This window comes from Sinocyclocheilus grahami, unplaced genomic scaffold (genome assembly GCF_001515645.1).
Source record: "Sinocyclocheilus grahami isolate Dianchi unplaced genomic scaffold, SAMN03320097.WGS_v1.1 scaffold481.1, whole genome shotgun sequence".
Lineage (NCBI taxonomy): Eukaryota > Metazoa > Chordata > Actinopteri > Cypriniformes > Cyprinidae > Sinocyclocheilus > Sinocyclocheilus grahami.
In genome coordinates this window covers 833,278-846,684 of record NW_015505660.1, presented here as the reverse complement: position 1 = coordinate 846,684, position 13,407 = coordinate 833,278, and the positions used below count along the sequence as shown (strand labels likewise).

Below are 13,407 nucleotides of genomic sequence, written 5' to 3'. Positions count from 1 at the left end.
TCAACCTGTTGTTGGGGACTCCCAAAACCAAAATATGAACCTTTCATTACCCATAACAGGGGCACTTTAAGTGAAGGGAAAGACCCTTTAGTGTTTAATGCTATTATGTTTGACATTTAAAAGATTTTCTGTTATGTTGAAGTTTTTGTGGTTTGTGCTGAAAAGTAAAAAGACTAAATGAAGGTAAACATTAAATTGACTCTATTAACAATTTTTTTTAGAGTGTTCAACAGTCCAAATTAGTGCTTAAAATGTTTAGCTTGTTAGAAAAATGTATAACATTTTAGCACCAGCTAAACAAACACCCTTAATATCTCAACTGTTGTGGATTTAAATATTGCTGAAGTGGGTCCACAAACAGTGTGGGTTATGAAGTCACATTCCATATCTTTCCTTCAAACTGCTGCAACAGGCTCCAGTGCCAGCGAGTAAAATGAATGAAAGCAAATGAATTCAACTCTCGCTTGGCTCCTAATAAACAGACTTGCATATGCAGCCCTATAACAGGGGCACTTTAAGTGAAGGGAAAGACCCTTTAGTGTTTAATGCTATTATGTTAGACATTTAAAAGATTTTCTGTTATGTTGAAGTTTTTGTGGTTTGTGCTGAAAAGTAAAAAGACTAAATGAAGGTAAACATTAAATTGACTCTATTAACAATTTTTTTTTAGAGTGTTCAACAGTCCAAATTAGTGCTTAAAATGTTTAGCTTGTTAGAAAAATGTATAACATTTTAGCACCAGCTAAACAAACACCCTTAATATCTCAACTGTTGTGGATTTAAATATTGCTGAAGTGGGTCCACAAACAGTGTGGGTTATGAAGTCACATTCCACAACTTTCCTTCAAACTGCTGCCACAGGCTCCAGTGCCAGCGAGTAAAATGAATGAAAGCAAATGAATTCAACTCTCGCTTGGCTCCTAATAAACAGACTTGCATATGCAGCCCTATCCTCAGAGTTGCATCGCTGAACTTTATGCATTTGGCATATGGTGCGACTGGAACAACACTGACAGAAACCCCGCCAAGTCTGAGCAAAGGATGCATTTGTCAGTCCTGCCACCTGCGAGTACAATAAAGAAAAATTTGCATCTTTCAGCGCAGCTGCGGGCCTGAACAAAACGGCCCCAGATGGCTGATGGCATATCATGATATCTGCTTTTTGATTAAAACTGATCAGTCTTTTCATAGGATTAATTGCTGATGAGCGCATGAATGTCGGGCAGTTCACTGTCCACTAAATTAATGAACTCTCCGAGCAGAGGCGGACAGGAGCGCGGGCATCTCGCCGCTTTAATCCTGTGCACACATGCAGAATAATCCTGTCTTATCTGCTCCGACTGCGTCTGAAACCTGTTGCTTGATAAGGGTTTATCCACTTGCGGCAATTGGTCAGTTTTGCAGATCTGTGTGTGTGTTGAGTGTAGGCTGCAATGGGTCTCAAACTGAAATAGCATCTGACATTTCTGAGACAATAAGGCGAGCGGCAAAGTAAGCAGACTGTAAACAGACTCACACATACCTCCTATGCGGGCGTTGTAGGCTATACCCACAATGCAGTGCGAGTTGTTGGCTACAGCAGCGACTTCACCTGCGCATCGCGTTCCGTGCCTGAAAAGAAAAAAAAATGCAATCATAAATCTCACAAAGATTTAATATTTGAGATATGTTAGTGTGTTTGAGCCTGAGTTTGATCAGAATTTTGAGTCTTTCTTTTCTAAATATATAGTTATTTTGAGGAAAAATGTCTAATATTGTGAAATAATTTGATATCACCATATATATGCTCATCAAGACTGAATTTTTTTTTAAATATGGTAAACACTGTGCATTTTATTAAAAAATACAGTAAAAGGATTAATAATGTGAAATATTATTACAATTTAAAATAACTGTTTTCTATTTTAACATATTGTAAAGTGTAATTTATTCCTTTGATACAAAGCTGATTTTTCAGAAGTCTTCAGTGTCACATGATCGTGCATTAACAAAGTAAATAGGGTGAACTAAATTTTGGTAACCAAAAGCGAAAACTTTGTTTCTGAAGGCACATTTTCAAACTGATATGCGAGTCAATCCTCTGTCCACACCGTCACTGCGGATCCAGGAGCACAGGAGCGCTGCCCGCTGCATTAGAAAGGCATTCATTGCATTTTTATCTTGTGCATTGTTCACTCGCTCTCGTTCGCTCTGTGCACTTCTTTACTAAAGTCTCTTTCAATAGTTTTTTTTTTTCCTGTCCTCACTCAATTAAGTTTCTGCTCCAGGAGGCACGTTCCACACTTCAAATATGAATTGAACGTTGCATTGTTTTCCGGTTTCAAATGTCCTGATGAGTATTAACAAAACAGCGCTTTGAAGTTTTGCCTGAGCTCTTGGCAGAGTTCATTGGTAAACATGCAGAGAACAAGCATTAAATCAGGTCCTTATCAAAGACAGAGACGTTTTCAATTAAATCCACACCAGCCTCAATCCCACAGGATTGGATTGGTTTCAGTGCTTCGCCACAAAAGAAAGCCTCTTCATTCTTTGACATGCAAAACCACAAGAGTCCAGCGTTATGCCTTTATTTGCATCGCTCCAAATATCACAGCTCTTCCTGTCCTCACTCAATTAAGTTTCTGCTCCAGGAGGCACGTTCCACACTTCAAATATGAATTGAACGTCGCATTGTTTTCCGGTTTCAAATGTCCTGATGAGTATTAACAAAACAGCGCTTTGAAGTTTTGCCTGAGCTCTTGGCAGAGTTCATTGGTAAACATGCAGAGAACAAGCATTAAATCAGGTCCTTATCAAAGACAGAGACGTTTTCAATTAAATCCACACCAGCCTCAATCCCACAGGATTGGATTGGTTTCAGTGCTTCGCCACAAAAGAAAGCCTCTTCATTCTTTGACATGCAAAACCACAAGAGTCCAGCGTTATGCCTTTATTTGCATCGCTCCAAATATCACAGCTCTTGAAGATGCCAGAGTTTCAAAACATTGCTCTATTTATCATAGATCCATCTATTGAGGTCCAAAATAGCCAGCACCGTAATACACCCTAACAACCAGTGTTGAAGAAAGTTATTTTTAAAGGAACACTCCACTATTTTTGAAAATAGGCTAATTTTCCAGCTCCCCTAGAGTTAAACAGTTGAGTTTTACCGTTTTCAAATCCATTCAGCCGATCTCCGGGTCTGGCGGTAGCACTTTTAGCTGTAGCTTAGCATAGATCATTGAATCTGATTAGACCATTAGCATCTTGCTCAAAAATGACCAAAGAGTTTCTATATTTTTCCTATTTAAAACTTGACTCTTCTGTAGTTACATCGTGTACTAAGACTGACGGAAAATTAAAAGTTGCGATTTTCTAGGCCGATATGGCTAGGAACTATACTCTCATTCCGGTGTAATAATCAAGGAACTTTGCTGCCGTACCATAGAGCGCCTGAAAATAGGTTTATTGGAAGTTACCTAGCTGGGACTATTTTTAGGCGCTGCGTAATATCATTGCGCCTGCTGCACCCAAAGTTCCTTGATGCTAACGGTCTAATCAGATTCAATGATCTATGCTAAAAGTGCTACCGCCAGACCCGGAGATCGGCTGAGTGGATTCGAAAACTGTTTAACTCTAGGGGAGTTGGAAAATAAGCCTATTTTCAAAAATAGTGGAGTGTTCCTTTAAAAGCAATGCATTACAATATTGCATTAATCCTTATCCCTAAAAAGGTAACTAATTGCGTTACTTAGTTACTTTTTAAGCGTTTCTTATTTTTTTTAAAAAGTGATTCTTTTTCTTGTAAATTAAAAAGTAATGCGTTACTTTACGAGTTACTTGAAAAAGTAATGTTTACGTAACTCACATTACTTGTAAATCATTAACCCAACACTGCTACCAACTACCTAACACTCTAGCAACTGCCTAGCAAGACTGATAAACCTACAAAACTTCAGATCTCTCTTCAAACTAACCAGTTATTTAACTACACAAAGCTTATGACCTTCAAAATTCTAATCAATATTCCAGTTTTTTCAGCTTGCAGGTGAGACTCTGTGAAGCCAACATTTCCAGTCTTCTGCTCAAAAATAACGCTGAGATTTTCCAAACTCACTTCCTTCCACACGAGATCATTATGAAATCCCACCGGGTTTATTAGATAATCTCACTGCTTACAGGATGTGACGGCTTTCACTTACCCACTGCATGATCATTCAGAGCCAGACACGCACGTGTTTGCAGCGAACGAGGTGCGTTTAACACAAGAGTAGTTTTGAGGACATCAGGACTCACTTGTTCTCATTGCTGAAGTCGTATCGTGGGGTCGGGTCGTAGTCGTTTCCGTTCACATCGTAGCTCGCCAGCTGGTCCTAAATAACGCACAAACACACAAATAAATCTTCTGAGGAATTTAGAGTGAAATTAACATTTCGTTTTCCACTGTAGTGATCTGGGGAAGTCGTGGCCTAATGGTTAGAGCGTCGGACTCATGTCCACATGTCACTAAAATATGTAACAAACAATTATTTTATAAATCATACTGTGTTGAGCAGTGCTAATATTGTTAACTAAAATATTAAAAACATTTACGTGAAGTGAAAAAAAAATGTTATCGGGAAAAAAATTAAAGCTTTCCAGTTGTACTGTCAGTAAATATCAGACTGAATAAAAATTGGTGTAAAAATTGCTAGTAAGTTTCACCAATAATTACAAAAAATGGCAAGTAACACATTGAATTAAATGTGAAAATTTTTAATAAAAATAGTGAATAATTGGTGTAAAATTGGTGTAAGAATTGCTAGTAAATTTCACTAATAATTACAAAAAAACAGCAAGTAACGCATTTAATTAAATGTATTTAATTAAATTTTTGAAGTAAAAATAGTGAAATAGTATTTTTTTTTGTAAAACCTACTCCAATAATCTGTCTTATTTACAACTTTGAAAAATCACTTTTTTACAGTGTAGTTGCCAAGGAAATATTTGTAATTTTTGCTTAGTTTAAGTTAAAGCTGAAACAGAAAACAACAAATATAAATCTGAAATAAAATTAAAAACTATAGACATTTAAAAAATGGAAAATACAGCATAAGAATATTAAGAAATAATAAATAAGACTATCATACTATATTATTGATACAAAAATAATACTCAAGACACCCCAAGTGAATAGGGTAAAACTAAAAAGCAATAATACATAAAAATTAACTAATAATAAATTTATCTTATTTCTGATTGACTTCATTAAGAATTGCAAACATTTTTATTACAACTTTTCTGAGATCTTATGTTTAAATATGCAAATGAGGTATTATCTATTTAAATATGCACGTATTTGCATACATCCCCAGAACAGAAACCTGAACATTGGATAAAGCCAGATTAAAAATTCTTGTTTCATTTTGTTCACATTTTTAGAAAACAGATTTTAAATATATATATATACAGTGGGGCAAAAAAGTATTTAGTCAGCCTCCAATTGTGCAAGTTCCAATTGGGCCTGTAATTTTCATCATAGGTATACCTCAACTATGAGAGACAAAATTAGAAAAAAAAATCCAAAAAATCACATTGTAGGATTTTTAAAGAATTTATTTGCAAATTATGGTGGAAAATAAGTATTTGGTCAATAACAAAATTTAATCTCAATACTTTGTTATATACCCTTTGTTGGCAATGACAGAGGTCAAACGTTTTGTGTAAGTCTTCACAAGGTTTTCACACACTGTTGCTGGTATTTTGGCCCATTCCTCCATGCAGATCTCCTCTAGAGCAGTAATGCTTTGGGGCTGTCGCTGGGCAACACGGATTTTCAACTCCCTCCAAAGATTTTCTAAGGGGTTGAGATCTGGAGACTGGCTAGGCCACTCCAGAGCCTTGAAATGCTTCTTACGAAGCCACTCCTTCGCTGCCCGGGCGGTGTGTTTGGGATCATTGTCATGCTGAAAGACCCAGCCACGTTTCAACTTCAATGCCCTTGCTGATGGAAGGAGGGTTTCACTCAAAATCTCACGATACATGGCCCCATTCATTCTTTCGTTTACACGGATCAGTCGTCCTGGTCCCTTTGCAGAAAAACAGCCCCAAAGCATGATGTTTCCACCCCCATGCTTCACAGTAGGTATGGTGTTCTTTGGATGCAACTCAGCATTCTTTCTCCTCCAAACACAACAAGTTGAGTTTTTACCAAAAAGTTATATTTTGGTTTCATCTGACCATATGACATTCTCCCAATCCTCTTCTGGATCATCCAAATGCTCTCTAGCAAACTTCAGACAGGCCTGGACATGTACTGGCTTAAGCAGGGGGACACATCTGGCACTGCAGGATTTGAGTCCCTGGTGGCGCAGTGTGTTACTGATGGTAGCCTTTGTTACTTTGGTCCCAGCTCTCTGCAGGTCATTCACTAGGTCCCCCCGTGTGGTTCTGGGATTTTTGCTCACAGTTCTTGTGATAATTTTGACCCCACGGGGTGAGATCTTGCATGGAGCCCCAGATCGAGGGAGATTATCAGTGGTCTTGTATGTCTTCCAACTAACCAGTTATTTAACTACACAAAGCTTATGACCTTCAAAATTCTAATCAATATTCCAGTTTTTTCAGCTTGCAGGTGAGACTCTGTGAAGCCAACATTTCCAGTCTTCTGCTCAAAAATAACGCTGAGATTTTCCAAACTCACTTCCTTCCACACGAGATCATTATGAAATCCCACCGGGTTTATTAGATAATCTCACTGCTTACAGGATGTGACGGCTTTCACTTACCCACTGCATGATCATTCAGAGCCAGACACGCACGTGTTTGCAGCGAACGAGGTGCGTTTAACACAAGAGTAGTTTTGAGGACATCAGGACTCACTTGTTCTCATTGCTGAAGTCGTATCGTGGGGTCGGGTCGTAGTCATTTCCGTTCACATCGTAGCTCGCCAGCTGGTCCTATATAACGCACAAACACACAAATAAATCTTCTGAGGAATTTAGAGTGAAATTAACATTTCGTTTACCACTGTAGTGATCTGGGGAAGTCGTGGCTTAATGGTTAGAGCGTCGGACTCATAACCCAAAGGTTGTGGGTTTGAGTCTCGTACCGGCAGGGATTGTAGGTGGGGGGAGTGAATGTACAGTGCTCTCTTCCACCTTCAATACCACGACTGAGGTGCCCTTTGGTGTGTGTGTGTGTGCACTTTGGATGGGATAAATACAGAGCATTAATTCCAAGTATGGGTCACCATGGGTCACCATACTTGGCCACATGTCACTTTCACTTTTTCACAGTGCTAAAATATGTAACAAACTACTATTTTATAAATCATACTGTGTTGAGCAGTGCTAACATTGATAACTAAAACTGAAAATATTAAAAACATTTACGTGAAGTGACAAAAAAAAAATGTTATCGGAAAAAAAATAAGTAAATATCAGACTGAATAAAAAGTGGTGTAAAACTGGCTAATAAGTTTCACTAATAATTACAAAAAATGGCAAGTAACACATTGAATTAAATGCAAAAATTTTAAATAAAAATAGTGAATAATTGGTGTAAAAATTGCTAGTAAATTTCACTAATATTTACAAAAAAAACAGCAAGTAACGCATTTAATTAAATTTATTTAATTGAAATTTTGAAGTAAAAATAGTGAAATAGTTTTTTTTTTTTTTTAAAACCTACTCTAATAATCTGTCTTATTTACAACTTTGAAAAAATATTTTTTTACAGTGTAGTTGCCAAGGAAATATTTGTAATTTTTGCTTAGTTTAAGTTAAAGCTGAAACAGAAAATAACAAATATAAATCTGAAATAAAATTAAAAACTATAGACATTTAAAAAATGGAAAATACAGCACAAGAATATTAAGAAATAATAAGTAAGACTATCATACTATATTAATGATAATAATACTCAAGACACCCCAAGTGAATAGGGTAAAACTAAAAATCAATAATACATAAAAATGAACTAATAATAAATTAATCTTATTTCTGATTGACTTCATTAAGAATTGCAAACATTTTTTATTAAAACTTTTCTGAGATCTTATGTTTAAATATGCAAATGAGGTATTATCTATTTAAATATGCACGTATTTGCATACATCCCCAGAACAGAAACCTGAACATTGGATAAAGCCAGATTAAAAATTCTTGTTTCATTTTGTTCACATTTTTAGAAAACAGATTTTAAATATATATATATAATTGAAATCTACAGACAAAAAAATATATATATATATATATATATAAAGTATAATAAAATAAACACTTAAAAGTGTATTTTGGGCATTTTCTTTCTAGTCTGAAAGAAGACAATTTATGAAAATCTCAACAATTGACCAGTGTTTCTGCTCTAGTGTCTTGCCATAATAAAATGCATTTACAGCAATAATGCATGACCTGCAACAGGAGATCAAGATAATCTCACATAATTCTGTGCCAGATCCGGATGGTTCCTCTCAATACCGTCGTCCAAGATGGTGACGACCACATTTCGACCGGTGTAACCTCTCTGCCAGGCCGCAAGGATATTCATTTCTGAACGGCAGCGGCTGTTTTTATCACTACAGTGCTGCAAAACAGAAAGAAGTCATCAACATCAACGTACCTTCACTTGCTATCAGTTTCAGGCACACGCTTTTGACTTTGAAAACAGGAAACATTGGAAGACAATTAGGCTGAAGCGATATTCTCGGCTCTTCAGAAACACAAGCATTTATTACTTCAGTAACCTTATGGCTCAATCCGTCTGAGAGGAGATATGTCATAACAAGCGGCCACGTGACCCTGTAAATTAAACGGGTAGATTCATGTTTATTCAGCAGCAGAGGTTTACGTGTCCTTGAGGGTCTCATTTATGATTCTTTTCAACGTCGTCTTTGAGGACACGATCAACAAAGACGTCCCAGTGCGAAGTCAACATCAGAGGACGGACTGAAAACAGTCTCAGATTCCTTTGTGCTGGAATATTAATCATACGAGTGCAAATAAACACAGAATATGCTTTAATGCTGTCTGAAAACATCGGCTCTAATGGATTAACCATTAATCGTCTAGTGTTTGATACTGATATATTGGAGACCAAAAGGATTTGCATAAAATTGACAAGGTCTACAGTTTTTCAAAGACACTTTGGAGGGAAAAAAATTATAAAAGAGCGACAGTTTACAAGGATCAAGACGACTCTTCTATCAGTAATCAATGTGAAGCTTGTTGAATAGGAGCAGAAGTACAATGCAAACAAACAATCATTATAGAGTGAAGAAGGACAATTCATGAAGCTACTTTTGCCTGTAAGTGTGTGTGTGTGTGTGTGTGTGTATTTGTTCTTTTAGGGCTTGACTTGGAAAGCTCAGATTCAAGCTCAGAGAAAAGATTTATATTCAGTAAACAGGCTGTTCTGCCTCTGCTTTCTGATTTTATGAATCATGTAACCCCCATCTTGGTTCCACAATCATCATACAGCAGATGTAGTTTAAAATAGGACATGAATGAATCACTGAATCTGAGGCGATTCACTAAATCAGAACTGATTCACAGATTTTCTTCTATTTTTTGTACCTGTTTGCTCTCAGTAAACCAGACTAATAAAGAGCAAACGGCACAGAATGAAGACAAGCGATAGAAAAAGAGGAATTCAGGAGGCTGTGCTTCAAATTTGAACTAATTCTAACTTTACAGCAATCAGTCAGTGTCACCTATAGGTCAGTGACAGACGTAATGACAGAGACATTAAACAAACAAAATATTGACATCTAAAGCCACTTAAGTGTATTTGTCTATAGCAGGGCTGTCAAACTCAATTCCTGGAGGGCCGGAGCCCTGCAGAGTTTTGTTCCAACACTGCTGCAACACACATACCATGTAGTTTTCAAATAAGTCTGAAGGACATGATTAGTTGGATCAGGTGTGTTTACCCTCATCCGTCCCTCCCGAACCTGTAACAAAAGTGTCCCTCGTGGGTCAAAATGACCCGAAGGCCAAAAATGACACTAATTTTATTTTTGCTTATATTGGTCCATTTTTAAGATTATATTGGTCAATTTTTATAATTTTCTTTCCCTAATTTTTTATGTGGGTTTTTTTTTGTGATTTTTATTTTATTCACGGATATTTTTTGTGACAATTAGCATATTTGACACGTTTTTTTCACCAAAAAAAACAAAGACAGACAATTTCTGCATATATTTACTTTAAACATGATCATCCATCAGGACCTAGGTCACTGAGTGTCTCTGATGCCATCTGGTGGGGAAAGTTTACATAAAATTGCATTTTATGATTACAGCCACTAGAGGAGCCTATAGAACCCTATGGCGATTCTTATATGAGCCAAACAAGTGAAATGTTTAAAACTACACCAACTTGAGGCTTCATTAAGCTTTAAGATATATATCAAAACATTAAAAAAACTTTATACTGAATTTCAATCCAAACACATGCATATTCATACAGTTTAATAAATATGTAATAAATGTAAAATATACATTTAAAAATATAAATATGATATAAAGTCATTGGTCTCCACCCCATCACTCAAATTGAACTGTTAAGTCAAAATTTTTTTCTAAATGACAGTCGTTTCCCTGCAGAAACAACAAACAAGCTATAATGTGTTTCAATGGGAGTGTGTGCGCCATGTGTGTGTTTGTCTGTGCGTGTGCCTGTGTGTGTGGATATGTGAGTTTTTTGTGCATTGAGGACATTCTGCAGTCTCAGCCCTTTGTTTGGGTATGCATCTTTTCTGGATTGTGTCAGATTTTGTATAGTCAAAATAAATGAAAAAATGCTTTTTCGGACATTCCATTCATTCCTATGGCTGGGTCAAAATGAATGTGATACTTGTGGGTGTAATACTTTTTTTATTACACCCACATAGAATCCTCAAATTTTTTTGTGTGTGCTCCATGCTCAAGTGTGACAAAATTATATTAAAAAAATCCGCAGTTTTTTCGTAAATTCCATGCTTTTCCCGTGGAGGGTCAAAACGACCCGTGAGGGACACTTTTGATACTTTTTTATAGCACCCACTTAAACTGCTCAAATTCACTCAATTTTTTTTTCATGTATTCCCGGTTCAAGTGTGACAAATGTAGCAAAGTCTCATACCATAAAGATCAACGCTCGATTTTTAAAAAATCTTAAAAAATGAGTTTGGGGGTCAAAATGACCCGAGGGACGGATGACGGTTTAATTAGGTTTGAATCTAAACTCTGCAGGGCTCCGGTCCTCCAGGAATTGAGTTTGACACCTCTGGTCTATAGAGTGCAGGAATGAGTCCTAAAACCTGGACGTAATCAGTAATACTTCCTTGTGGTTTTTCAAAGCTTATACTTGTCAGTTGCTAACAAGAGTTTAAATGGACTACAGATGTTGTCAGGGACATTAAATGTCCTCACACTGAACACGTAAACTCCCTCGTCCGCTTTTACAGCCTAGTTGTGTTCATTCTTGCACTTTTACAAGCTATTCTACATCAAACTTTCCTACTTTTATCACTTTTATCAGTTTATCAAGCTGTAGACAAAAACATATATTTAACATATCACACAATGAGTTGGATTTTAAAGCATTAGAGTTCCTGGAGGCACATTTAGGCACAAAGAAAACCTATCCAAAAGAGATGCATGTATACACGATCTGAATTTTCTCCAAAATAAAGCAACATAATAGTGGAATCAGATTCATCCACAATAGCACAAAAAAAGAGCACAGTAGATCCTATGGAAGTCAGTTTCCAAATAAAAACGATAACACTTTACAATAAGGTTCATTAGTTAACATTAGTCAACTACTTTAGTTAACATGAACTAAGAATGAACCATATTCTACAGCCTTTATTAATCTTAGTTAATGTTAATTTCAACATTTACTAATGCATTATTAAAATCAAAAGTTGTGCTTGTTAACAGTTAATGCACTGTGAATTCACATGAATACTGTATTTTCAGTAACTAACATGAACAAAGATGAACATAACTAATGAAACCTTATTGTAATGTGTTACCATAAAAACCATTTTGAGTTTTTGTCTCATAATTCTGAATTTATATCTCGCAACTGTGAGATTTTTCTCAGATTTCTGAGTTTATATCTTTCAATTCTGCTTTTTTGTTTCCACCACAGAAAAAATAAAATAAAAAAGATAGTTGCAACTTTATCTCACTATTATATTTATTTTCACAATTGCAAGTTTATATCTCACAAATCTGCGTTTAAATTTCACAATTCAGACTTTTTTCAGAAAACTCAGAACTGCGAGATAAAATAAAAAGAGATAAAAAGTTGCAAGTTACATTTTAATCCCATGGTGGAAACATCTTCCATATCAGGAAAGGTGTTTTTTATATACAGATTGAAAGAGTTATCAGAAGCTGTTGTCTGGTGATGTAAAAGTCATGCAATCATGGAGTACTTTGTTTAGAACCTAACTTTAGCTTTTTACTTCTGACGGTTGTATTTAGGCTTCAAAATTAATAAAGGTTGTTCATTTATGAAGATTTTCGGTTACACTTTACTTGAAGGGGTGTGCATAAGACTGACATGACACCTTCATAATCATGACATGACACCTACATAATCAAGAGCGGAAACCATGATTTGTTTTTTCAGGATTCTTTGATTATTAGAAAGTTCAAAAGAACAGTATTTATTTTAAATAGATTTTTGTAACAATGTAAAAGTCTTTACTGTCACTTTTGAACAATTTTTCAATGCAATAAATAAAAGTATTTCCTTCAAACAAATCTTACAAACCTCAAACTTTTTAATAGTAGTGTGTATGATGAATACTTTTAGGTGTTTGCTCTGCGAAGTATGAGCTATTTCATTCATAATCATTACATTTGGGTAGTGGAATCATATTTCATCTTGAATACTTAATATAAACCAACAATGAATGTGTGTGTGCTGTGCTAGTCTAAAAAAATGTGTGCAGCACTGGGCACATTCTATATAGATCTCTCTATCATTCCCTTAAAATGCATCATCTGTTGTAAATAAGGGATGTGCACTAGTCTTCTAATTAAGAAAAGTGACCCAGACATGCTTGTAGATTTATCTGTCCCTGCAGCAATGCCTGAATTCATGGTTCCCCTCAGAAGAGCTTAACTTTAGAACCACTAGCGCATACGCTTTCTTGCTTTCATTAAAAAGGTCCAGAGGGAAATGTAATGAAAATCACATTCTGCAATAATTAGGTTTTTCTCTGTTACAGTCCTAGTGCTATAAATGCATGGATTGAGTTGGGAATCAAGTACATGTTCTTATTCAAAATATGTTCTATGAAATAAATCAATAAAAAAACAAACAGAACCCAATGATTTTCATGACATTTGGTTCCATTAAAGATCCTTGAATCTTTGGATCATACTGAAAAACTCCTGATCCACTAATGAATCTCCAGCGAGCTGTTTGGAGGCTGAATTGAATGTGA

General features: G+C 35.9%; 1 protein-coding gene across 1 annotated transcript; it reads right to left on the bottom strand.

The window, feature by feature from the left end:
* Positions 1-974: 974 nt before the first annotated feature.
* On the bottom strand, positions 975-8,539 carry LOC107553774 (proprotein convertase subtilisin/kexin type 6-like). Its single transcript, XM_016236080.1, has 4 exons — positions 8,401-8,539; positions 4,276-4,352; positions 1,523-1,611; positions 975-1,063 (listed from the first exon to the last, which is right to left on the bottom strand). The coding sequence occupies exons 1-4, from the start codon at positions 8,506-8,508 to the stop codon at positions 975-977; spliced, it is 363 nt and encodes a 120-aa protein (XP_016091566.1). The 5' UTR covers positions 8,509-8,539.
* Positions 8,540-13,407: the final 4,868 nt, after the last annotated feature.

Bases quoted from the DNA above. Each gene is read 5' to 3' on its own strand.
- LOC107553774 (XM_016236080.1), bottom strand. From the start codon at position 8,508: ATGAATATCCTTGCGGCCTGGCAGAGAGGTTACACCGGTCGAAATGTG. The intron at 1,612-4,275 runs GTGAGTCCTGAT...TTTTCTTTTCAG, and splicing joins GACTTCAGCAATGAGAACAA to GCACGGAACGCGATGCGCAG. The intron at 1,064-1,522 runs GTATGTGTGAGT...TTGTACTCGCAG, and splicing joins CTACAACGCCCGCATAGGAG to GTGGCAGGACTGACAAATGC.